At 40.2% G+C, this 25,484-nt stretch overlaps 2 protein-coding genes and 2 pseudogenes across 2 annotated transcripts; 1 reads left to right on the forward strand and 3 right to left on the reverse strand.

Moving 5' to 3' along the window:
• The first annotated feature begins 503 nt into the window (after positions 1-503).
• Positions 504-1,697, forward strand: LOC143877349 (auxin-responsive protein SAUR36 pseudogene; annotated as a pseudogene).
• Positions 1,698-5,364: 3,667 nt separating this feature from the next.
• BETA-VPE (beta vacuolar processing enzyme) lies at positions 5,365-15,483 on the reverse strand. Its single transcript, XM_077379350.1, has 9 exons — positions 15,197-15,483; positions 14,945-15,109; positions 14,667-14,823; positions 13,954-14,039; positions 13,627-13,826; positions 11,581-11,629; positions 11,196-11,405; positions 6,730-6,936; positions 5,365-5,795 (listed from the first exon to the last, which is right to left on the reverse strand). The coding sequence occupies exons 1-9, from the start codon at positions 15,413-15,415 to the stop codon at positions 5,613-5,615; spliced, it is 1,476 nt and encodes a 491-aa protein (XP_077235465.1). The 5' UTR covers positions 15,416-15,483; the 3' UTR covers positions 5,365-5,612.
• Positions 15,484-17,194: 1,711 nt separating this feature from the next.
• On the reverse strand, positions 17,195-18,853 carry LOC143876562 (pectinesterase 2-like). Its single transcript, XM_077378269.1, has 2 exons — positions 18,070-18,853; positions 17,195-17,886 (listed from the first exon to the last, which is right to left on the reverse strand). The coding sequence occupies exons 1-2, from the start codon at positions 18,851-18,853 to the stop codon at positions 17,195-17,197; spliced, it is 1,476 nt and encodes a 491-aa protein (XP_077234384.1).
• A 4,251-nt stretch (positions 18,854-23,104) lies between these two features.
• On the reverse strand, positions 23,105-24,490 carry LOC143876335 (putative pectinesterase/pectinesterase inhibitor 17 pseudogene; annotated as a pseudogene).
• Between the last annotated feature and the right edge of the window lie 994 nt (positions 24,491-25,484).

Consider the following 25,484-nt stretch of genomic DNA (forward strand, 5'->3'; position numbering starts at 1 on the left):
ATAGTATTTTATTTGATATAAAATTTAGGTAATTTAGGTAAAATATTAAAATTAAAAATTAAAAAAAACAGACATTTTGGGTGAAATTTCAGAAAAAAACGAAATTTCGGCCGAAATAAAATACCGTTTCAGGTAAGTGTGATTTCTGTGTTGGTCTCCACCGAAATCCGAAATTTCGGTCCAAATTTAAAACCATGGATCCAAATAGGCATGCCTAAGCAGGCGAGGCGACCACAATTTTCCGAATCCGCGTTTCTATAAAAACGTTTCGCTCTCGTAAATCAACCCAATTTCTGTAGTAAAAGAGATAAAATATGCGTGCCATATGTATGTGACCCGACTATTTATTTTTCCTAAGTTAATGTCCATAAGGGTAATATTAGAATTTCACTACACCTAATTATAATAACGAATAAAGGAAGGCAAGACTCCGCGGGCAACGGGAAAGCGATTTTCGAAATCCTCGTTTGTATAAAAACATTTCTACCCGCAAGGACAAATTCCAAACACCACGCCTTTAAAAACATGCCACTTAGCCTAGGCGCGATAGCCGAGAAACTTCTCATAGCTGACCCTTGACCACCTCTATATCTCTCAAGTCAATCCTCTCCTTCCTCCTTCCTCTCTATGCGATGTTCCGACCCTTTGCTTCTTCTTCTTTCTTCTACCTTTGACCCTCCAACACAAATCTCCTTATATAAACAGCTTTGTAAATACAAGAAAATCATTCCAAAAACCATTTTTCAACTCATCTGCACGAAGACATATCAATAGAGAGAGAGAGAGAGGAGGAGGAGGATAAAGGAAATGAGGAGATGGAGAGAAGGACATGGTAGAGTAGAAATTAATTAACCATGACTAACATTCCATCTTCCCTTTCTGATATCTGTCTAACCCTATTCCATCTCACCATATCCACCGCAGACCCTTGGCCCTTTTCTTGAACAACACCCCTTCTTTTTCCCTCTTCCCTTTTCTTCTTCCCTCTCTTTTATTAGTAATCGCACTCCTCTTATATTATCCTATGAGGAAAACCAGGGGTTTTAGGCTAGGACGGAAGCTCCTCGGTTTTTGGAGGAGGGTTCTCAAACCCAAGTGTAAATCTTCTGGGTATATGCGATTAAATGATCAGGACCATGGAAAAAGCAAGATGATGACGAAAATCTGCAAGTGGGGCAAATGCTTAACGACGAAGCTCTGTTTATCGAACCGGTCAAAACCTCTGGGCTACTCCCTATTGGATCAGAACCGGTTTGAGTCTAAACCGGTGTCGGTCCCGAAAGGACATCTGGCCGTTTATGTGGGTGAGAAGGACGATGATCCTCACAGGGTTTTGGTGCCTGTGATTTACTTTAATCACCCTTTATTTGGAGAGCTCCTTAAAGAGGCTGAAAAGGAGTTCGGTTTCCACCATCCGGGTGGAATTACTATTCCTTGCCGGATATCTGAGTTTGAGGACGTGAAGACCAAGATTGCTGGAGAGAGTTGCCTGAAACTAGCCTTGAATCGTCGGTTCTGATGACAACTGTGATTAGTGATTTAATTTGTAGTTTTTTTTTTTTTTTTTCTCTGTTTTGGTTGTGGAAAGTTGGGATTAGTGATGTAGATAGGATTTTTATTGATGAATTTGTTGTTAAAATGGAAATATTATTTTTCTCGAGGGATTAGAAATGAATCTTTATTTTTGTTGTCGTTTTCGTGATTTGCTTTCTGGGTAGAGGAAGGAATTGAATAGGTGGTTCGAAAGGGTGGGTTGTTTTAAAAGGGGATGTCTCTCTCAGATTTTTTTTACTGGTAAGCAGGGGTTTGGCAGGGACCCCTACTGGGTCATGATGATGTGAAAGCTATTACAATCAGCATACAAAAAACTAACCCTAGCACAGGAACACTGAATAGGGATGCAGACCAGGAGAACAAAGACAAGACCTATCCTTGCAATCTAAGAAAAAGTAGACCAGGAGAACAAAGACAAGACCTATCCTTGGAATCTAAGAAAAAGTGGAAGAACAAGTATCTCAAAAAACCACTAATAATCAAGGGCGTCTATCATAGTTTTAAATTTCGACCCAAATTTTGTATTTCGTTCAGAAATTTTGGTAATTTTGATCCGAAATTCCTTTTAAATGCCATTATTATTAAAAAAAATTAAAAGTGTAACAAAATATCGGTTTTCGGTGGGGTCCAAAACGGTTACCAAAACCGAGATTTTAAGCCATGGGCTCAACTTCCTAGCTCTCCTCCTCTTCCTTGAATTTTGTAACACAAAAATTAAAAGTATCCTTTGAGATTGTGGTTCTACAGGACTTTGGAAGTGGTGGTCACTGCTCCCCTCTGGATTGGGATGTTATGGAAGGTAATTGACCTAAACAACTACTGCAGATTCTGCACTGATTATGCTTTTCTTTCTTTCTTTCTTTGTATGGTCTGCACTGATTGTGCTTTTCTTTTCTTTTCTTTTTTATGGTCTGCACTGATTGTGCTTACAGCACAATTTCCATGGCTCCAGCCATTTGATTCTTTTTTTCCTTTTGGCAATTTGGATGCTGATAGTGATAGCTCCTTCAACTTTGTTTCGGTACCCCCACAATCCAGCACTTATGCCCCATTTGGATTGCAGGAAATTTCTGGAAATAAAAATCTTTCTAAAATTTTCCTACTTTTACACACGAAAAAACATAACTTCAACCAGCCCTATTCAATTTTACTTTACCTTCGATTTACAATGATGTCCCTCTAAATTAATTATAATTATATCAATTCCCTCTAAATCGTGGAAAGAAAAAAAAATTCTAGAGAAAAAAATTTCCCATCAGACTTCTAAACCGGGCCTCAATTTAGAATATTTTCTAGTGAAGTACTTAGTACCCAGGAGGAATACATGCATAACGTGGTTGTACGAGTGGATGACCCTAGGCTAAAGATTTTTATTGGAAAGGAATATTCCATGGAAAAAATATACAGGGTCGAGAATGGTTTAAATTTTCCTTAAAAATATGGAAAAATGATTATTCTTGACAAATTTTCCATAAAATTAAGTTACCCAAATGCTATAAAACTCGTTTTCCTTGGAAATATAGGTCGAATAAAAGCTATTCCTATATCCAATCAAAAATCAGAACATCCTATCACAGACCTTCGGCAGTATGAATTTTGTACAATGACCCATTGATGGCATATCCCACTATGGAGCTTCAATCATCCACAAACAGCCACTGCTTCAATCATCCACTAACAGCCACTTGTATGATGGTGTGACGCAAGAACAATGAACCCAGAGGACTTCTAGGCAATTTTGTGGAAAACCATTTGGAGGTGAGGACACCCACCTCACCTCAGATGCAGAAAAAGACAAAAATCTGCTAAAAAAATAAACCTGTGTGGCTGTTCTCTCCTGCAAAACTGAGACACAACATGGCTTTCGGTGAAATTTCCTAGAAAATCCCAAAAAAAATAAAAAAACTTTTTGCACCTTCTTTATCCCAATGTACATTCCTATGCACAACTCTTACTGCATTGTAGGCCCGAAGGGCCAGTGAAACTCCAGTCGGAAAGCACATAATGGGGACATCTTTGTAATATAAATAGGGAAATGATAACAGCACAACCATGTTTGTGCAATTATTAAAACATGTTATGCTGATATCATTTCCCTATTTCTATTTTATAGTTTTCTTGTTGGAGTGAAACTTATTCACATTGGAATTAGGGTTGGGATTTTATATAAGGTCTTACTTATACTTTGTAATCTGCGCTTATAGTAGAAGTTCTTAGATCTCCTTCCCCCTGTGTATGTAGTTACAGAACCTAACCAATCATGTAAATCTCTTGTACTCTATCCGTGTCTTTGTTTGATTTTTCAGTTGCATGTTTTTATCTTTTCATCAAACCTAGATTGAAGTTTTAAAATTGATTGAAACTAATTTTTGTTTTCATGATGATGGATGTCCGAATGATGATCTAGATCGTTCATCTCATTGGCCCCACCATATATAGATAGCCCAAATACAACCTCACCAACAAAACAATTCAACCCAGATTATTCAGACCATTTTGTCAGGGTCAATTGGTCCATAAGCACATCATCATATGTGTGAAGAGTAAATTACGAATCCCCATTTGGCACACCTTTGATTGGTTGGATCCGTTAGACTTTATGGCATGGTACATTTTTATCAAATTCTAGTCAAATCAATACTAGAAAACCATGTGTTGATCTAATCAAAGAGGCGTAATGTAATGATGTAATGCCTGGCCAGTAGCATCGTATGTTAACTCTCATTTTCTAGTTGAGCAAATGGTCAATATAAGGAAGAGAATTTCTATGGTGGCCGACCGTCAAATTTACAATGGCAGGTGGCAAAACCCTGCCCTTTGATTTTCTATTTGGTCAAACCATCTTCTTTTACTTATCTTTTAGATCAAAAATCAAAATTTTGACTTCTCTTTTAGATCAAAAATCAAATGGGCAGGGTTTTGCCACCCTGCCCTTGTAAATTTGACGGTCGGGCATCATATAAAAACTCTTTTAAGGAATAACCTTAATTGGAATTATCTCAAAATACTAATAGAAGACTAAGGCAAAGACGGTGGTTGGGTTTTTGATGGGTGTAGAATATGTGAAGTCGTTTTGGTTTTATAATGGCACTAATCTGTAAGTATGTTGCCTGCCAATTTTAATAATGACACCCTCATTTCCCTATTCATTGACAACCAAGCACTACAACCACTCGACATTCTACATCACTAATCTTGTCTCTCATATCAACTATCTGCACTATTCTTGTCCCTATGTATATGAAACATGCAGGAATGCTTCATTAGGGCCCAAGGCCACTACAATTTAGTGGGACACAACTTTGATTAATCCTAACCGTTCATTTGATAGCCTTTGCATTGGATCTCCTAATATCCCAAAACTAATGGTGATCATGTAATCAAAACATCCAAGAATGCATATTGTTTTGTTGAATGTGAACTGTTGCTTATTTATAATTTTAGCCATAGGAGAGGATCAGACAATCCTACAGTGACATCCAAAAATGGGGCCCCTTGGGCACATCCTATCTATGTCAGGGGCCATGAAAGTGAATGGTTTAGATCATCCATTCATGTGGGCCCTGCTGTACTTTTGAGCCGTGGGATCCATATACCCGGATGTACCAGACGAAATCTACACAGAGAAAGCTCCTGGATGTAGCTCAAATGAAGTTATCAAAGAAGCCTGTTCTAAATGATATTCCGCTAAATAACATATCCCACATTAAAAACCTTACGCCGATTTTAGAAGTTTACTTCAGACAACTAAAATCCTACCAGTTTAGATAACCTAAACCCCCTTCACAAATGGCAAAAATACTCGGGATAAAAAAAAAAGTTTCAGTATATAAGTTGTTTCCTAGAGGGTATTTCCTTCCACACATTAAATAGTTTAGAGACCCAGTGACAACCTAAGATACTCCCTGCAGTAAATATTAACATATACACTGGTATTAACAACACCTGCAATATGATATGAACTTGCTTATTCCATATACCAGGTAAGATACTTTCTTTACAAACCCCCCCAAAAAACTCAGAATCCAACTCACAAAAAACCAGCAGTTTCACTACGATCAAGCACTATAGCCATGGCTTGATGGGCTCCAGGATCCTGAAAAGTAACTGCCACATGCACCCATACATGCCTCTTCAACAACATCCTTTGAGATTCCCCTGTTGCAGATGTTTGCAAATGCCCGCATATATTTCATGCCATGTTGAGTAAGCGAACCACAGTGCAACTCAAACACTTGAACCTGTGGTACAAAGTTCGTTGTTCAGAGGCATGAACTGTTCTGTATTGGTGAAAATTGGAATTCTTTCAAGGTATGATGAAAATGGGTGTAATAAACTTATTGAATGCCAGGCAATACGACTCAAATACACCAGTCTTTGTCTAAAATCAAACAGATCGTGGGACGAATATGAAAACGGATACCAAATTATGCGACATCTACACACCTAATTGCCCATTGGAGAAAATTGGGGCCATGTTTGGCAACCACGAAATCTTTTTCGTGGAACATTAGCTTACCAAGTGTTGAGAGAGAGAGAGAGAGAGAGAGAGAGAGAGAGAGAGAGAGAGAGAGAGGGCAAGAGGAGATGATGCAGAGTCGCAGAAGAATAAGGAAAAATAACTCTATTTTGAATAGGAGGAATGCTAGACTGAAGGGCACCCTCGCAAGAACCAGCCACAAGAGCTCCCCTATTGGATCCGCATCACCATAGGGCATAACTGCAATGAAAAATGTAAAAGGAATAAAAAATGCCCTTTGGTGATGTGGATCCAATGGGGGCGCCCTTGTGGCTAGTTTTTGCAAGGGCTACATTCAGTTTAGTATAGCATTCCTCCTATTCAAAATAGAGTTTTATTTTTCTCTATTTTTCAGCCACTTCTCACCCTCTCCTCACTCATGCCCTCTCAATTCTGTTCGTCTCCCACCTTCCTTTCCCCCCTCTCTCAACACTTGGAAAGCCAATATTCTGTGGAAAAAAAAAATTCATGGCCGCAAAACATGGCCTAATGGTCAGGTGGAACTAGCAAGTGCACCAATTAGACTACCCTTCGTGTTCCTCCTAGAAAATCCATTAGTGAAGTTTTCATTTTTCCAGGTAACAAGATTAAACCAACATAATATTAACAAGTGACGCCACTACCATCTAATGAAATGAAAAAATAATTTTTCTTACCATTTCTTTCAGGCAACCCCAGTCATCAACGAGGGCCAGACCGGATGGCCTCACTGTTTTGAGAATGGAAGGACCTTTTTCTGATCCAAAAATAAGCTTCCCGATAAACTCGATGCTGTGGTCAAGATGCATCCTGTGCGTCATCACCTCTGTGATCTCTTTGAGCGCTTTCATCTTATTTTCAGATCCATCCCCCAATTGTTTGTACTGGAAGGCAGGGAAAAAACATGAGAAATCATGAGAATCATCATAGATTGCACAAACCTCCATTTTAAGGGATAAAACTACCCAGGAAGAGATCTGCTAAAAAAACGCTTTCTTGAAGAATTTGTCGAAATTGTATCGCTGCTTGAATTTCATGATACAAACCAACCTTGGGTGAAAACTGGAAAATGGGATAAAAAATGACAGCAAAATATCAGCTATGTTACCTAAAGGGCGAACATTATGCAAACAAATAATTTAGTCCAGAGCATAAGAGTAAAATCTTTTTTCCCTTTGTTAACTGAGTTTAGTCTCACAGAAATTGTATGACAGTATAATGACATGAGACCACTACATTGATGAATCAAGGTCTCCATGTCAATATTATTCCATATGTTTCCCTTGTTGTCTCCAGGCCAAGTAATGGGTATTTATCCCATTGCTAACCCTAAACAAGGCAACTAAAATGGATTGCAAATGCCAATGTCTTCGAAGATGAATGCTTGGTTGAAAACAATTTCATTTTATTTTATGGATAATCTCTAGCGACGTGGCCCGCCTTCGAATGACATACGTACTCTCCAATCTAAATTGAAAACCCAAAATCCCAAACAACCTAGAGTTTCTACAAGACTTCCCCTAATATTCCTAATCCTACCAACAATAGTCATTACATAATAGAAAACTACTCCAATAAATTCAATCAACCAAAACAGGAACTCCAAATTAGAAACTAACTCTAAGCAATAACACTAAAATTCTTAACCCATAATAGAAACTACTATATCAACCACACGTGGCCCCAAGTGTAAAGAAAGACTCTTTTGTCACCCATGATTGTTTGACCATGGTCAAACCAGTCAACGATAGAACTGCCCCGTCTCTCTTTCACCTTCATTTGGTACCTCAATAAGGAGTAGGTGGTCCACTTGGCCCCACTTGAGAGAGTGGTGAAGAACAACTCCCCTAGTCTTCTTTTCTTCATGTAGTCCCCATCAGACCATCTTCGCTCGAACTTTTTTTGCTCAAAACTCTACTTGGAAGGGAACCTTTCCTTTATGAAGCAGTAATTGAGGCTAGCAAAAAGATGAAGTGAAATCAGCTTTCATCTTTAGAGCTCCCCTTAGAGGGGGTTCATTCATAAAGGATAATGTGAGCAAGGCAAATATCCTCGAGTGCCTTGACACAGGAATGACATCACTTTTTTCAGCAAAAAAGTATACCAAGGCATACAGTATCCAAGAACCAGCTTTACAACTCAGCAGCACTACACAGTATAAAACCCAGCGACCATCCGCACATAGTGGATGCAAAACACATACATACAATGCATAGGTGGATATGGAAAACCAACCTCTATCTCTTGGGACTAATGCTAGCTTGCATCATCCTTCACCTATGTTGGGTTGTATCTTTAGTCTCCCAATCTCCACAGAATAGGTTTAGGCATGGAATTATGTTCTTTATTTACAATCCTAGGACATCAACAAAGGCTCTAGGATCAGTGGTCCTTGGTCAATTGATTGATGGAGTGCTTTGTCCAACTCCAATGGTACATTCTATTGTGAAAGACGAACTATCTAGGGTCCATGAGAAGAAAAATAAAACAGAGCAAGTCAAACAAGGAGACACAAGAACATGAGAGATTTTATGTGGTTTGGCAATGATGCCTACATAAGGGTGAAAACAATCAAAGACCTTCACATTAAGATTATAAGGTGATACAAATGGTCTACAACCAAACCTTATATAATATCCCAACCTTAGGTCCCAATATGGAAGTTTCACTTAAACACGAAAACAATGTGACTTTTACAGTAAATGTGCTCTTTGCGAATAAGGCTCAATTTTCTTAATACAAGCACCCTATACAATTTGGAGAATTGTGCTTCCCAACAGAATGGGCTTGCACCTTTTTTGAAATATATGCCATTCCGTAGTAAATGGTTACTGTTGAAGCATTTCCTATATCTTAATCCGGCAGCATTGCCTATCAGGCAATGTAAAATAGTTTTTTTGGGTTGACTGTAGAGAAGATGCATCATCTATGCTCCGAGATGCCACTCTACTAGATGGCATTTTCTATGTAGCTGTCTAGCCTCCACCCTCTCATTGTGTCCCTTATGTTCAGCCATGTCCCAATTATTTTGCTTGTCCATGATAATCTACAAAACTTGTTTACTAGAATTAAACAAAATGGTTGGCTATGATACTTTCCTGGTATAAAATGTCACACCCCGACACCACCACTATGTAAATAGTCTTGTTCTGGTTTTTCCCACCCTCGCCAGTTTTGTTTTCCAGTAGCACTAACCGTGCTCGACCCACTCTGTGGGGCCACCCCTTGGAGATGCTGAAAATGCGTCTACACAAGGAGAAGGAGAGTTCACATATATAGCCCGGTAACTTTCTCTCACTTTCCGATTTGGGATCATACAATCCACCCCCCTTAGTGCCCAGCGTCCTCGTTGGCACACTGTACTGCAGGAGGTACAACTCTGATACCATTTTTTCACACCCCGACACCACTGGGTAAATATTGTCCAGTTCTAGGTTTTCCCACCCTCGCCCGGTTTTGTTTTCCGGCAGCACTAACCATGCCCAGGCCACTCTGTGGGGCCCACCCCTTGGAGATGATGAAAATGCGTCTACACAGGGAGGAGAGTCCGGGAACTTTCTCTCCCTTTCTGATGTGGGATCTTACAATCCACCTCCTTAGGGCCCAGCGTCCTCGCTGGCATACCGTATTGCGGGAGGTACGGCTGTGATACCATTTTGTCACACCTCAACACCACTGTGTAAATATTGTCCGGTTCTGGGTTTTCCCACTCTCCCCAGTTTTGTTTTCCAACAGCACTAACCATACCATTTTGCCACACCCTGACACCACTGTGTAAATATTGTTCGGTTCTGGGTTTTCCCACCCTCCCCAGTTTTGTCTTCCAGCAGCACAAACCATGCCCGACCCACTCCGCGGGGCCCACCCCTTGGAGATGCTGAAAATGAGTCTACACAGAGAGAAGGAGATTTCACATATATAGCCCGGTTACTTTCTCTCCCTTTCCAATGTGGGATCTTACAATCCACCCCCCCCTTACGGCTCAGCATCATCGCTGGCACACCATACTGCCGTAGGTATGGCTTCGATACCATTTTGTCACACCCCAACACCACTGTGTAAATATTGTCCGGTTCTGGGTTTTCCCACCATTGTAAGATCCCACATCGGAAAGGGAGATAAAGTTACAGGGCTATATATGTGAACTCTCCTTCTCCCTGTGTAGACGTGTTTTTAGCATCTCCAAGGCGTTGGCAACACAGAGTGGGTCGGGCACGGTTAATGCTGTTGGAAAACAAAACCTCGGAAAGGGAGAGAAAGTTCGTGGGCTATATATGTGAACTCTCCTTCTCCCTGTGTAGAAGCATTTTCAACATCTCCAAGGGGTGAGCCCCGTGGAGGGGGTCGGACACGGTTAGTGATGCTGCAAAACAAAACCGGGGAGGGTGGGAAAATCTAGAACCGAACAATATTTACACGGTAGTGTCGGGGTGTGACAAAATGGTATCAGAGCCGTACCTCCCACAGTACGGTGTCCCAGCGAGGAAGTTGGGCCGGCGTGGATTGTAAGATCCCACATTGGAAAGGGAGAGAAAGTTCCCGGGCTATATATGTGAACTCACTTTATCCCTGTGTAGATACGTTTTCAGCATCTCCAAGGGGTGGCCCCGCGGAGTGGGTCGGGCACAATTAGTGCTGCTGGAAAACAAAACCGGGGAGGGTGGGAAAACCCAGAACCGAACAATATTTACCCAGTGGTGCCGGGGTGTGACATAAAATCTTTCCAAAAACGTTTAACATCATTTTCCATAAGAGCAAGTAAATGTTGGGCATTTCAACAATCAGCCATTTCATGAACATTAAAAAAAAGAAATTAGAGAACCATAAACTGATGGAAAAATAATCTGTTGACCTTTATAAATGACCAAACAAGTATATATAGGTCAATGCCTATTCCGGGAATATGATTAATCATGAAATATCTAATGTATATTATCCTTCTCATCTTTCTAATTTAAATGATCATTAAACTATGCCAAGTTTTAGAAACTTTAAGAAGCTTCTATACTTTTTTTCTTTGAAGAATTTGAAGATAATTGACTACTTCAGGGGAGGAATTCAGATAATTTCAAAATTCAGGGTGATTAACGTACAGGGACTTTTGCCCAGATGTTACTTTGGAAATCTAAAGATCAGTGCTTACCCTTTGCCATAAGAAGAGAAGATCCGCATCTCTTTGATTGACAGCGTCCAAATGAGTATGATGGCGAAGTGTATTCTGGCTAATGTTCTCATTGGCAGGGTCAAAACCTTGATATAAATACAGCCTCTCAGCTTTAATGCTTTTGTTCCCATATTCCATCACATGAGATCCACCATTGTAAGTGTTGTAGTTGGAAGTCCGGTCTTTTACCTGAACAAAATGAATCTCCCTACTTAACTCAATTTGCACATGGCAAGACTAATGCACGATTACATTTGGACAACAAGAAAGAGGTGGTTGTTTCATCTGTATTCAACTATTTAGAAACTATCCCATCCCTACTACAATCATGACACAACATATGCTTAAACTACGTATAACTTACTGTCACATATTGTTGTTGTATTGTTTCCTCCTTTAGATTGTGAATCTCGCTGCAAAAGGAAAAAAGAAAAAAAAAGAAGGAAAATGCTAATAAGAAAAATCAAACCAATATAAATATAATGCTTTGAAACGAAAATGAACATAAATTCAATTGTAGACGCATTTCTTAATCCTACCGCTTCACCTATTGTTCTTGGCCGGAAAAACTAGAAATATGGCTTTGACACATTAATTGTAGCAAATAATTGTCATTTCATTTGTAAGAGGTGTACATATTTCATTGGCTGCATTTGGGTTTGCTCTGACTCTGTCTATATATTATTATATTGCGTAGGGCTTGGACCATTTGCGATACCAAATTAGCATGCAACCCCAGACCAACAAACCAACATCTGGCAAATTCAAATTGGCAAAAGTAGAGACGATCTTTCTTTTAATTTCGCCAGGCTCAGTGAATCAGGCAACACTAGCTTTGGCAATGGTTGGTGATGCCATAGCCATGACTGTTGAAGGAATGAAAATCTAAAACCAATATTTTTACGAAATATAATGAATCACCAAGGGTTAGACATTCTTTTCCAGACTAATCAGATGATTTAACTCTAAGCCACCAAATCGAACAATTGGAGACTGGCACAAAAAGATTAACATAATTAATGTTATAAGGACATGTGTGATGATGGTGTAATACATAGAAGGGCCTAATGAGAAAATGGTGTGAATTCAGTGTTGCCCATGGCATATTTAATTAATTTCAGGTTAGTAGGTTAGTGTTGCCCATGACTTTGTCAACTGAAGCTAGATGAAGGACAATGACGATGCCAATATGTAGTAATTTTTTATATGTAACATGAAAAGGTAACCAATATTCATCAGTGTCATCACATACGCCAAGCGTGTACAAGACCTTTTAGTTTGTATGTTTTGTCTCAGTCATACCCATGTTTTTAGGTTATCCGAATTTTCCTCCAATTTCTGCTTCTTCTATTACTACGATTCATGCAATTAAGAATATCAATTACCGTGGCCTTCCCAAACAGAAGAATTACAGGTATAATTTTTCCAGAGAAACAGAGAAAAATCTTTTAATACAATTTGGGAATTTAGCTTTGAAAATGGAAAAAAAAGGCGTGCTTGGGGGGAAGGGAAAGGGAAAGGGAAAGAGAATATATCTATCTATCTAGAGCCAATTTTCCCTTTACCTGATCCGTGATTGCCGAATCTATTACTCTGAAACAGATGCGCGGGAGACAAAAAGAGGAGATTCGAGGGTTCCAGCTGCCGAATCGAAAGGAATAAAGAGACAAAGAGCAGCAGGGATTTTACTATCCCTTGTTCTTTTTCTTCTTCTTTCGCCCAAAGAAAGGAAGCTAAAAGATGCCTATATTTGCACGGATGAGCCCACAACAAATATTTGATCAAAACCATCGTCCCCCCTTGACGGCCAATGTCAAATCGAATGCTCCTAATCATCTTATCTATATATTTCTAACTATTGACTCTACAGCATTAGCTCCTGTTCTTTTGTTATAATGGATTTGTAGGGTCTTCAATGGACACCTGTGGTTGTGTCTAGGGTGCAACTTGGATAGGGCTCAACCCAAACCTGACGGGTTTAACCCGATTTCGGCTCGTGTTGAGTTGGCATTTCATAGGGTTGAGTTGGGATTGGGAAAAGCCGACCCAATTCAATTTCGGGTTGGGCTAGGGTTGAGGCCTTTGGCAACCCGACCTCATCCCTAATTTTATCATGATTTTTAAGGTTGTGCTGTTTTCTAATAATTTTCTGTTTTTGCCCTAGGCGTTAACCCAACCTGAGTCAACCCTAGGGTTGAGAGACTGAGATGAGTTGGGTTAGGATTGACCATCCTCGACCTGAGGCTTGGGTTTGCTCAGATTAGGGTTGAGGTTTGGCCTCAAACCCGACCCAAACCGGCCCAAGGTGCACCCCTATCTGTGTCCTTGGTTTTTATGTGTAAATATGGTTGTTGCTAGTACTATTAAAAAAATTTAGAAAAAAGTGCAACATATAACAAACAATCCAAACCTGTCTTCCATCCATGCAACACTATACAGGTCTCCTAAGCAAGTAATGAACTCTGGAGGAGGAGGGGGCTCCATTCCAGGACAGTAAGTCCCAAAACTGCTCTCTTCTGCATTGGAAGCCGTTGTCACATAGATGTCCAGATTTTCTGGCATCAATCCTTCAAAAATACTACCACTTTCGCATGCTTCCACATAGACAACCTACACATATACGCTGCTACCATTCAGCTATGATAAAGGATTCCCTTTCTAAACTACAGATTTGAAGTAGCCATGAATGAAAAGAAGGTACAACACACTAGTTCTAAGCAAACAAGATATAACTCACCATCTTTTTGTAGCTTTTGGATGCATGTTTCTTCTTCAAAACCTCTATGAAATCCCCAGCATAGAGGAAAGGCATATTGGGCATTCCTAAACTCAAGAGGAAAAGTAATCAATATAGCAACATTACAATTCTAATGGACAAGAATTTGCCCAAGGTAAAACCGAGTTAACCCAGCCCGAGTTGCATCCCTAGGCAAAAGAGAGTCCATTTGAGTACCAGGAAGTTTTTAAACGTATTCCAACAAGTATATATGACTTTCACCCTTGCCAAACGACAGTACGGCCCACTTCACGGGATGATCCAAACCATTCATTTGTTGGGCCACACAGTGCCCCAAAACTCATTCCCATAGGATGATACTAACCCTCCGATCAATATAGGTTTCCATAATGTGCAGTCCCTTAATAGATCAGAGGGTTAGGATCATCTATGGAAGGCACACCCTATTTATGTTGTGGCCCAACAAATGAACGGTTCTGATCATCCCGTTAAGTGGACCGTGCAGTCCTTTAGGAAAAATACTGGACTACACGGCCACACACCATATTCTATAGGACTTTATTAAGTAGAATGTGCAGCAAGGCTTTACCCAAAAAACTAGAACTAAGAAATACACAAATGAATTGAAACTACATGAAAGAAGACAATATCTAAAACTAGGAATACACAAATGAATTGAAACAACTTGAAGGAAGACAATATCTAAAACTAACCAAGCACTCCTGGACCTCCATGATCAGAGTAGTACACAAAGATCCGATCGTTTGCTTTGCTATCCACGACCTTCCCGCTTCCACCTTCAACACCGCTCTTATTGCCAAGGAGCACCGCGTATAAATTCTTTGTATTTACTTGCTCCCCTGTGTAATCCTATCACAGGGAAAAAAAAAAAAAAAAACACGAAAACCCATGGTTTTCTTCTAACATCATTACACATCAATTTAAGATACCAAAACCAGAATAAAGAAGAAAAAAAGTGATTCTCTTGAACCTTAGGCACGCCCGAGTAGACATCTTCGCCTAGGGGATGATTTATAATAACACCAGGCCTAGGGTTTAAATCATTGGTGGCAATATCATCATACATGAAAACCACTATATTTTCTTCCTTAAGACCCCCCTTCTTCAGTAACTGATATGCGTGACAAATATCCGCCTACAGATAAACAATCAATCAATCAAAGGACTTTAATAGAGTAGTGGGTTTTCTATTAACATGAAGGGTGTGCTGTTATCAACTTACCTGGTGCCTGTAATTTCCATAACCTTTAGAACCCGCAACCAGAACGGCCCACCTCGTCCCGATTTCATCCCCTTCTTCTCCCGATTCTGTCGGCATTCGAATTACAGAGTCCCATGGATTTAGTCGAGTTCCAGCTCGCCCGCTAATGGTGGGTTTGGAAAGTAACAGAGAGAAAAATATTAGGAAAATGAAGCGATTAATTGCCGAGGAATTCTCCATTGCGTGGAGGAGGAGAAGGGTAAAGGAGGGGGAGAGAGATTTGAAGGAAAAAAAAACAGAGGAAAAGCGGTGGTCTTAGTTGCGGAATGACGGAGAATAGTGTTCGGTTGCCATGCAAAGGAGGGGAAACAAGTGAACGACACGTAAGAGAGATTTCAGAAAGAACGTAAGCGATGTGGGTCCCACTCTTTTCCTCGCTTAGCATGTGTCCTCCTGCTTTTGTTTTTCTTCCACCGTCATTTTTCATTTCAGTTTTCTCTTTCTCTGCACTCCTTCATCCCTCTCTCGTGTTCTGCAATCACAAAAAGAAACATTGAGAAGATGATATCTGCAGCCTGACATCCATGTGCGATAGTGACCGTTGATCTGAGCGACAATGACGTCAACTCATCTGTAGGATAAATAAACCGATAAAGGCCTAAATGTGCCTTGATGATCGTTCAATGAGCAAGGATCGTCGGATCAATATCAAGCCTCTATGCTAATGACTAACGAGTTACAAATGAATATGTACTATTTTTTAGCAATTTTCATAATGAAAATGATGTAAAGAGAGCCTTTGATCAATGGTTATTATCAGTGTTAAACGCGGATGTGACGCGGAATGCAGTCAAGAAAAATCCTTGTCGACTCGGTGCGGACGCGGCCAATAACGCGGTTGACATGGTCATAATTCGGGAAAGTCAAAGAATCGAGTTTATTGACTCTGTAGAGCAAAATACGGAATGCTGATGTGGTGCAACTCGGAACTTGGCTAAGGTAAAAAGGAGTCGACTCGGCCGAGTTCCTTATCGAGTCAAGGAGTTTTTAAACGCTGGTTATTATAACGCAACTAGGTGGGTCGCAACGTTGCGCAGGAACCTCCCGTGCAACACACTAAAATAAGGGGAAACGCTGGGGGAGGAAATATCAAACAAGAAGTGTAAAAATATCAGACCATGGGATTGATATTGCCACACCCCCTGTTTCCCTTGATTTTAGCGCGATGCGCAGGAGGTTCCATATTATCGTGTTGCGCAGTATTTGTGATGGACAGCAAGATTCATGGATTAAATAACAATGTGGAAGTCATTGATTAGAAAAATAAAACTGATTTTGTGCCATATTATCGCAATGATGGGGCCTATCAAATGAAGGGCTCAAATCCCTTTAATGCAGCTTAATGGGATGGGGGGGCATAATAAGAATAATAAGATTAAAAAAATGAAAACAACTACCATCTGATCTTGTTTTTTAAGTTTGAATTTCAAGAGAGTTTAAGATAACTCTCCCAGCAGCAATCTATAACAAATCTATCCTTCCTGTGAACATATTTTAAATATAAATTCAAATTCCATCTCCTCACACAATCGATCATGTTAAGGGATCCTCACACGAGTGAGGAGATGCAACGTGTTAAGGGATCCTTGACGTCAAGGATTAGATAGACGCAATCCAATCCCTTAACACATGGGGCGACGCTGAAGAAGAAGAAAATTAGTAGTAATTAAGAACCACTAAACCAAGATGAGAGACTGCAGTGCGACCCACTTGTTCTTGTGACTTTTCACCCATCTCATTATTTTGATTATTTTTTAGCAAAACAGCTTCAACTGGTGGCTTGGTATTTTATTGCTCCACACTTGCAAATTCCATGTAGAAAAAAAATAATTATTGCACCCAAATGGGGCAATGCAAAGCATTTATTAGGATCAAATAACAATTAACAAAAAAATCAACAAAGAATTAATTATTCATTTAGGGTTTCCCTGCTGAGTTCAACATGTACAGTAGATCAAATCAAAGGCCAGGATTGAAAGGAACGCCAGTCGACGGTATCCATGACTCGCCCGATATGAAGTTCTCTACGGTAAACTCGGATGCCTTAGATGGGTCGGTAAGGGCATGATAGCCATGCCATTTTACTCGATTGGACGTTGAAGAACCTGGGCCAGTGTTCCTATACTCTCCATAATACAAGTTCTTAAGAGCAAAATGACCAATCCATCTTGACCAACCAGATGGGTCAATTAGGCTATCGAGAAAGGTTTCGAGGTAAACGGTCCGGGAATACTTCTTCCATGGCCTTCCTAAGTATGTCTTTACTGAGCTTTGTACCTTTTTCAACTCGGAAGAAGCGATGATGGTGCAATTATGTATGACGATTCCTGTATTTTGATCTGGGCTTGTTCTGCCATGTGCTGTTATTGTGATATTTTGCTCATTTAAAGGCCTCCTTGGGTAGATGGTGCAGTTCTGGAGAACAACAGCTGCATTTCCAAAGATAAAATCTACTGTCCCATATATGTCGCATTCTCTGTAGAATTGCCTTTGTGTGTAGACATAGAGGGTGTCCTGGTATCCTTCGAAGCTGCATCTGTAGAAGACAGAGTTGTGGGACCCCGAGCGAAGAGCAACTGCTTGTTCGTTGCTGGGACCAGCAGTGTTACGAAATGTCATTCCTTGAGCAATAAATCCATCCCCCATGACCCCTGTAATTTATATTGTACTGTGAAATATACTATGGATGAGATTAATACAGGATTACATACAAAAGATTCTTTTTTAGGACAGGGTTTGGGTTGTTTAGTGTAAGCAATAAAGAGGTCAAAAGGCCAACCAAAAGTAACAGGTCAGAGGTCAAACGAAACGCCATGGCTGCAAATTGTACTTACCGAAGGTTGCGGACCTAAAAGTAGTATAACCTTGTGAAACGCTTTTGCTGCTGGTGACTATACTCTTTCCAATCCCATCACCCACAAGCATAATGTTCTTCAATGAGTGTCCGATCTCCACATTCTCATTGTAAATTCCTGCCTTAACATAAATCACAAGCCTCCCACTTTCCTTCCTATTCGAAGCAGCTTTGATAGCTTCTTTAATGGTCCGGAAGTCCCCGGACCCGTCTTGGGCCACCACGATATTAGCCTGCGAATCCGACGGAGATGAGTGCAATAGGTTCCGATCACCTCCCGACACCCAATTTGGAAGCCCGGAATTGTATTTTTGTCCGGACGATGGCTTAAGCTTGTTAAGTGCTAGGGCATTGACAATCAATTCATAGACATTGTTGGACAATAGAGATAACATATTTTTCTGTACACCTAGCTCAACGAAGCCCGTCCTGCACGTCTCAAGGTTTGTGAGGGCAGCACTTAGCCATGTCTGGATATCGTCTTGGGTGAACCGGCCCGACCCGTCCATGGTCCGATTGAGTTGGAGTATGGTGATCTCATAAAGCACGAGACAGTCTTCCCATGCCACCTTCTCAAGCTTGTTTTGAAATTTATCTTCTAGTGACCTGATATGGCTTTGCGCGTGAAGGGCCCGTTCCAAGGCAATTTGAATTGCCATCTTGTGGAACTCGGATTCTCGTTTCTGACTCGAAGAATAAGGCCCATGGCTCATGAATTGCTCACAAGGCGCCGGGTTTGGCGTGTGACTGCACCACGACTTCATGTCCTTGGCAGACAGAGAGGGGAATGCTAGGAGGCAGAGGACGAAACCAGAAATAGATACAGCAGATAGCACTAAGAATATCACAATTAATAGGCCTTTTCGTGTTGGCTTAGAGTTAGACCCAACGGTTTCTGGATTTGTGTCTATCTCTATGGAAGCTCCTTTCTCCATTGGCATGGTGATGAGGATGCCAAGTTTTTTCTTCTTCGAGGAGGGATTGTGACAATAACAAACTCAAGAGCAATACGCAAATATATAATATTTTCTGCATGTTAATAGAAACAGCTGTCTCCAAGAGCAGCAACTTACTGTTATTGTCACAGATTTTAGAAGCAATAAAGGAAGTGAAAGCGGCTGTTTTTAGTTGCTAAAATCAGGTGCTGAAACTAAGGAATCTAAAAAGTGTGTGTTGCTGAATTTATCACTTGCCAACCCAAGAAGAATAGCTAACTTAATTTGGGTGAGAATTGAAGTTGCTACCGTAAGCAGATTTCAATTTTACTTCCAAAGTTAGGGATTTGAGAGGGACAATCGCATAAGGCATTTCGCGGACAGTCGGTTGCATCAGAGAGCAGCCACCTCAGATGAATTAAATGAATCAGACAAAATATGAGCCAATGTGGCTGCTCCTTCATGCAACAAGCGCTCTACGAAATGCCTTCTGCGATGGACGCTAGCAAATCCCACAAAGTTATTTAGTTACTGAATATTGCTTGGAAGTAGCTGCTCATACTAATTTTCTATTTGTTAAAATAGCAACACATACTAATGAGACGTATGCTGTTTCAGAGCAACTAATTTTATACTGTAAAAACAGCAACCCATACTAATTGCACGTACGGATTTTTTTTTTCTTCCCATCAATTAAAGGAAATAATTTAATTATAGTTAATTTAGAGAGATACTATCGTAAGTTGAAAGTTCCTCTATGTAAAAATTGAATAAAGTTGGTTCAAGTTACCATTTTCTTCTATCAAAAGAGTAGGATATTTTAGAAAAAAAAATTTCTTTCCAAAATTTTCCAGAAATTCCCCTCCAACACAAACAGGGCCTATGTGCGGTCCAGATTTAAATGGGTTGAAACTTGTCATTTAGGTATGGTCAGTTTCCATTTCCGCTCACCCCTCCCTCATCTAGTTCTTTAAGTGGATTTCTTCGTTTTTTTCAGCAGCTGATCAATAACAGAACGTAAATCCAGAAAAAATGTACTGTTACATATTCATCAGAATGTAAATCTAGAAATGGAGAAAAAATTGAAATGTTGAAGTATAGATGATCAATAACATCTTTTCCAACAGCTTAAGCTTTTGGAGTTATTGGTAGTTTGACATGGTATCAAAGCAACATGTTCTGGTTCAAAACTCTTAACTCCTCTATATTAAAATGTCCAGGTGTATGTCCAGGTGTAAGGCCAACCAAAAAGACAGAGGGTCCACAAGTGAGGGGGAGTGTTGAAGTATAAATGATCAATAACACCTTCTCCAACAGCTTAAGCTTTTGTAATTATTAGTAGTTTAACATGAAATTTATTAGTCTTGGATCTTCTCATTGGCACTGTTCAAATTGGAATCCTTTGCTACCATCTTTGATCTATATAAATGCTGAGAGAGCAAGGAGCATTAACATACAACATGCTAGCCCATGTAAGCTCTAATTGCATTGTATTCAATCAATGGAAAAATAAATGGTGGTCCATTTTCTATCCCATCCGTGCATCTTTCCAGTGAAATGCTGGTACTGCGATGAGTTCAATTAACATAAATTCTTATGAAAATGAGCGGATGATAGAAATATTTTGTACGAATTCCAATCCGGCTTATTTATTTAAAGAGATCGGTGATTTGGTGAAGAAATGAATATGAATAGGATTGAGAAGTCAACATCTAATGTTGATTCCAAATCTTGAAATATTTTGGAGTCGGTCCCTAACGACCACAGGCACTGGCTCGAGCTCAAGAAGGTGCTCCATCGCAATTATCGAAATTCCAATATCACCGCCATGAGTTCTACAGGCAATGAACTTGAAAGCTGAACTCTCATACTATGTTTCTCATTTGATATAACATAGCAATGATCTTGAAAAAAAAAACTGCTATGGGATAGCAAAGTTTTGAGAATATAGGCATGTATCTTCTTCAATTGTGCCATGCTGGAGAAATTTTGCAACATTGGTAGGACATGATCTTCAGTTTCTCAGATAATTAAGGCAATGATTGTCTTCTCTCTTTTTTTTGTTCTTCAAACTGAACTACAGATAAATCCAATACTCTGTTTCCATTCATTGTATTGGCGATGAAGCGATTTCGCCTTTGTCGAGATGTAGGTGAGACGGCTGAAAGAAATGAGCCATGTAATTAGTGGATGCCAAAGTGGGCATTGGCCCAAACTGGTATTCATGTGTAAGGAAAGTTGTGGGTGCCAAAGAGGCCATTCCTTCAATTCTACAAGGGTATAGTCGTACGTTCAATAAGAGTTCCAACTTGAAAGCCTTTTATAATACCTAAACTAGTGCAAGGTTTTAAATTTCGGTTTCAGTTTCGGTCACTACAGAAATGGAAACATTTCGATTTCGGTGAAAATCATGTAAAATCAAGGAAATGCATGCAAATGATAGAATTTAAAGATGAAACATCAGGAAATGCTAGAATAAGCACAAATGCACACGTAGAAACCATGATATAGGCAAGACTACCATCCATAATTGTTTTAAAATATCAAACACCTAATGAGATGCATCGTCGCACATTTTGCATCAAGTGTGTCTGTGTGTGTGTGTGTGTGTGAGAGAGAGAGAGAGAGAGAGAGAGAGAGAGAGAGAGAGTTTCTACACACAAGTGTAGATAAGTTATCTACACACTAGCTTAAAATACAGTAGGGGCCACATTGTTTGGGTGATACAAAGCATTCATTTGATTGGCCCTCACATAGATAGGGTGTGCCCCAAAAATCAGCTCCACAGGATCATCCCAACCCTACGATTTGTGAAGGCAAAAATGGATATCAACCCCTCTCCAACTTTTCAACTTTCCCCTGTGAGACTATGTGTATCTTCCCACAAAGCAGTTTTCACCTCTTCCAATAAAGCAAACATATTCTACATTAAAAAATTCTTTTCTTTATAAAACCTTTTCAAAACAGTTTTTTTATTTTGAAAATCCTCTAACACAAGAAACCTCTTCGCCTTCAATGTTAATTGCAACAACATTTCTGTAGAAATCTCATAAATAACCAGGTAGGTTCTGACATAAATGCCTTCTTTGATAAAAGTTGTATATAATAATAATAATGATTTTAGAGTCATCTAAGAATAGAAAACTTAAACATCTGTAGTTTTGTCATTTGGTCCATAGAGAATGATTAGTTGTTGGTGTTAACATAAGAGGAAAATGGTCCTAAGCTATAGCTTAGATAAGCTTATCTAAGCAATAGCTCAAAAACACATGTGGCCCCACATTTTTTGGGGATCCAAAGCATTCATTTGGAAGGCCCTTCCATGGATAGGGTATGTACCAAAAATCAGCCCTATAGGATCATCCTAACATTGCCATCTGTTGAGGGGAAAAATGGGCAGAAACATGGTCCATAGAGAATGATTAGTTGTTGGTGTTAACATAAAATAGATAAGTAATTCCGACGACATAGAGAGAGAGAGAGAGAGAGAAGTGTTGGTGCGCTTAAGCGCACCATTTTTTTTGTGCGCTTAAGTTGTTAAACGCCTCCCATTGGTGCGCTTTAGCGGGACCCAAACATTTAAACGAATGGGAGGCGTTATAACAACTTAAGCGCACCAACAGTTTTCTCATATATATGCGACCATGTTATGGTGTGACAATGTTCGGCCACATATCGTACAACAAGTCAGAATTTTCAGAGCCTTTTAAGTCCACCCACCTCATTATTTTTGTTTTTTTCATTAATCAAAAAAATCGTAAGAAACAGTATAAAAAGCACAAAAACATGAGAAGACAATAGCAAAGCAGCTTCATCTGGCTTTGTATTTTATTGTTCCACTCTTGCACGTTACATACAGAAATAAACAAGTAATTGTTGCACCAACTTGGGGCTATACAAATCATTTATTAGAATCAAATAATAATTAACGAAGTATCAACATACCATTTTTTATTCAGGGTTTGTCTACTAAGTCCCACAAGGTCAAGTTTGACAGAGCAAACCTCAAGTAACAAGGATTTGTTACAAGTTATTAGTCCCAACAAGTAAACTTGCCCCTACTCCACATAGTAGATCAAATCAAAGGCCAGCAGTGAAAGGCACCCCGGTCGATGGTATCCATGACCCGTCCGATATGAAGCTCCCTATGCTAAACTTGGATGCCACAGCTGGGCTAGTTATGGGATGATGGCCAGGCCATTTTACTCGATTCGCCGTTGAAGAACCAGGGCCAGTGTTCCTATACTCTGCGTAATACAAGGTACTAAGAGCGAAATTATGATTCCATTCCAACCAACCTGCAGGGTCAATTAGGCTATCGAGAAAGGTTTCGAGGTAAACTGTCCGAGAATACTGCTTCCATGGCCTCCCCAAATATGCCCTTACTTGGCTTAGCACCGGTTTCAGTTCTGAAGATGCGGTGACTCTGCAATTATCTATGGAGATTCCTGTATATTGATTTGGGTCTGATCTGCCTTGGGCTGTTAATGTGATTTCCTGTCCCAGTATAGGCCTCCTTGGGAAGATGGTGCGGTTCTGGAGAACAACAGCTGCATTTCCAAAGATAAAATCTACTGTCCCATATATGTCGCATTGTTTGTAGAATTGCCTTTGGGTGTAGACATAGAGGGTGTCTTGATATCCTTCAAAGCTGCATTGGTAGAAGACTGAGAGGTGGGACCCTGAGCGCAGATCTACTGCTTGATGGTTGTTTTTTTTGTTGAAAGTTAACAGAAATTTTATTAAAAAGGAGAGAGGGGACAAGATGTCCCAGTACAAAGGTGCTTTAAACTATACAGCAGATCAACAGAAGGTCATAGCCCCTGTAAATACTACAATGACAGACATTAAGATAACACCCTCTTTTGCCAGCGTGTCTGCCGAGGAGTTGGCAGTTCTCCTACGATGTGTGAGAGTAGGGCGAATGGCCCTTACAAGGTCCCGGATTTCATCAAGGATATTATGTAATCTCCATGGCCCTCCACCGTTATTAGTTGCCCATGCTAAGATATTAGAGGAATCCCCCTCCACCATTAAAGGCCCAAAGTTATGAGAGAAGTACCATCTGAGTCCGAAAAGCAGACCCCTAGCCTCGGCTTCGTTCGAGTCGCAAATCTCTGCGGGTCCGGAATATGACATTATAGTTCTCCCAGATGAATCGCGAATCAAACCCCCAAAACCAGCAGGTCCAGGGTTGCCTTGGGAACTGCCGTCAAAATTAAGTTTTAGCCATCCCTCCTCCGATGCAACCCATATCTGTGTTATCTCCCTCCGAGGTAGCCTCTCATGCGCCATCACAAGCCAGTTTTTCAATGCCAGACTAGTAGAGTAGGGAATGCTTCCGTTCCCCTTTGCGCAGGAGATAAGGGCTAATCTGATTTCCAGAGTAATGTGCCTCCAATGCCTCGCCTTGTCGTTGAATATGCGGTTGTTCCGTTCCTTCCAAATGTACCAAGTAATGGCCATCGGAAGAGGTTTCCATAATGCTTCACCTATGCAATGTTGGAAGGCCCCTCCCCAATTAAGCAATACATCGGATATTCACGCCTGCAAAACCCATTGAACTCCAAAAGCCCGGAAAATAGCATTCCACAATCTGGTTGAGAAAGAGCAGAGTGAATGAAGATATGATCGAGAGACTCCTCCTCCATACCGCATAAGACACATCTACTAGCGAGATGAAAGGAACATCTTTTCAACCGGTCACATGTATTGAGACACCTATGGGTGACCGACCAGGTGAAAGCCAATATCCTAGGCGGAATTGATTGCTGTCAAAAGGTGTTATAGGAAAGAACGAACCGTGAACTCACCTTCCGATTATGGCTGGTAGACAATTGAATCCTCGGCATTCCAGGATACGTAACAGCCCTCCAATAATTGAAGGAGGGAGGTGTAATTATTGATCTCTTCTTCTTTCAGATTTCTCCGTAGCTTAACATCCCACACCAAGCTATCAGTCCCTGCCCTTCTATTGAAGTTGTCTTGCACAGATGCAAGGTTGTTACGGGCCAACCTGAATAGGTCTGGGAATCTATCCATTAGCTTTTGTGTCCCAATCCATAGATCTTGCCATAATCGAACATTCGCGCCCTGACCCACCTTGAAACTGCTTGATGGTTGTTGGCACCAGCCATGTTACGGAATGTCATACCTTGAGCAATAAATCCATCCCCAATGACCCCTGTAATTTTTAATGTAATGCAAAATTATGGATTAGATTAACAGGAATTATAGTGTTAGACTCGTCAAACTTGGCCTTCTTACAAAATAATAATAACTATTATGATAATAATAACAATAATAATAATAATAATTACTATTATTATTATTATTATTATTATAAGGGATTCGCTAGGAAGAATCACACAAGGCATTGCATGGGCGGGCTGTTGCATGAGAGCAGCCACCTCAGATGAATTAAATGAATAAGACAAAAGCTGTTGAAAAGTGAGCCTAT

The sequence above is a fragment of the Tasmannia lanceolata genome, unplaced genomic scaffold (genome assembly GCF_043159265.1).
Source record: "Tasmannia lanceolata isolate RefF3 unplaced genomic scaffold, GAP_Taslan_0.1 ptg000005l, whole genome shotgun sequence".
Classification (NCBI taxonomy): domain Eukaryota; kingdom Viridiplantae; phylum Streptophyta; class Magnoliopsida; order Canellales; family Winteraceae; genus Tasmannia; species Tasmannia lanceolata.

Excerpts from the sequence above, each read along its gene's own strand:
- LOC143876562 (XM_077378269.1), bottom strand. The coding sequence starts at position 18,853 with ATGAAGTCGTGGTGCAGTCACACGCCAAACCCGGCGCCTTGTGAGCAA. Across the intron at positions 17,887-18,069 it reads TTTTAGGTCCGCAACCTTCG|GGGTCATGGGGGATGGATTT; the intron begins GTAAGTACAATT and ends TATAAATTACAG.
- BETA-VPE (XM_077379350.1), bottom strand. The coding sequence starts at position 15,415 with ATGGAGAATTCCTCGGCAATTAATCGCTTCATTTTCCTAATATTTTTC. Across the intron at positions 13,827-13,953 it reads CCAAAAGCTACAAAAAGATG|GTTGTCTATGTGGAAGCATG; the intron begins GTGAGTTATATC and ends GTATATGTGTAG. Across the intron at positions 11,630-13,626 it reads GTTGCATGGATGGAAGACAG|CGAGATTCACAATCTAAAGG; the intron begins GTTTGGATTGTT and ends TTCCTTTTGCAG.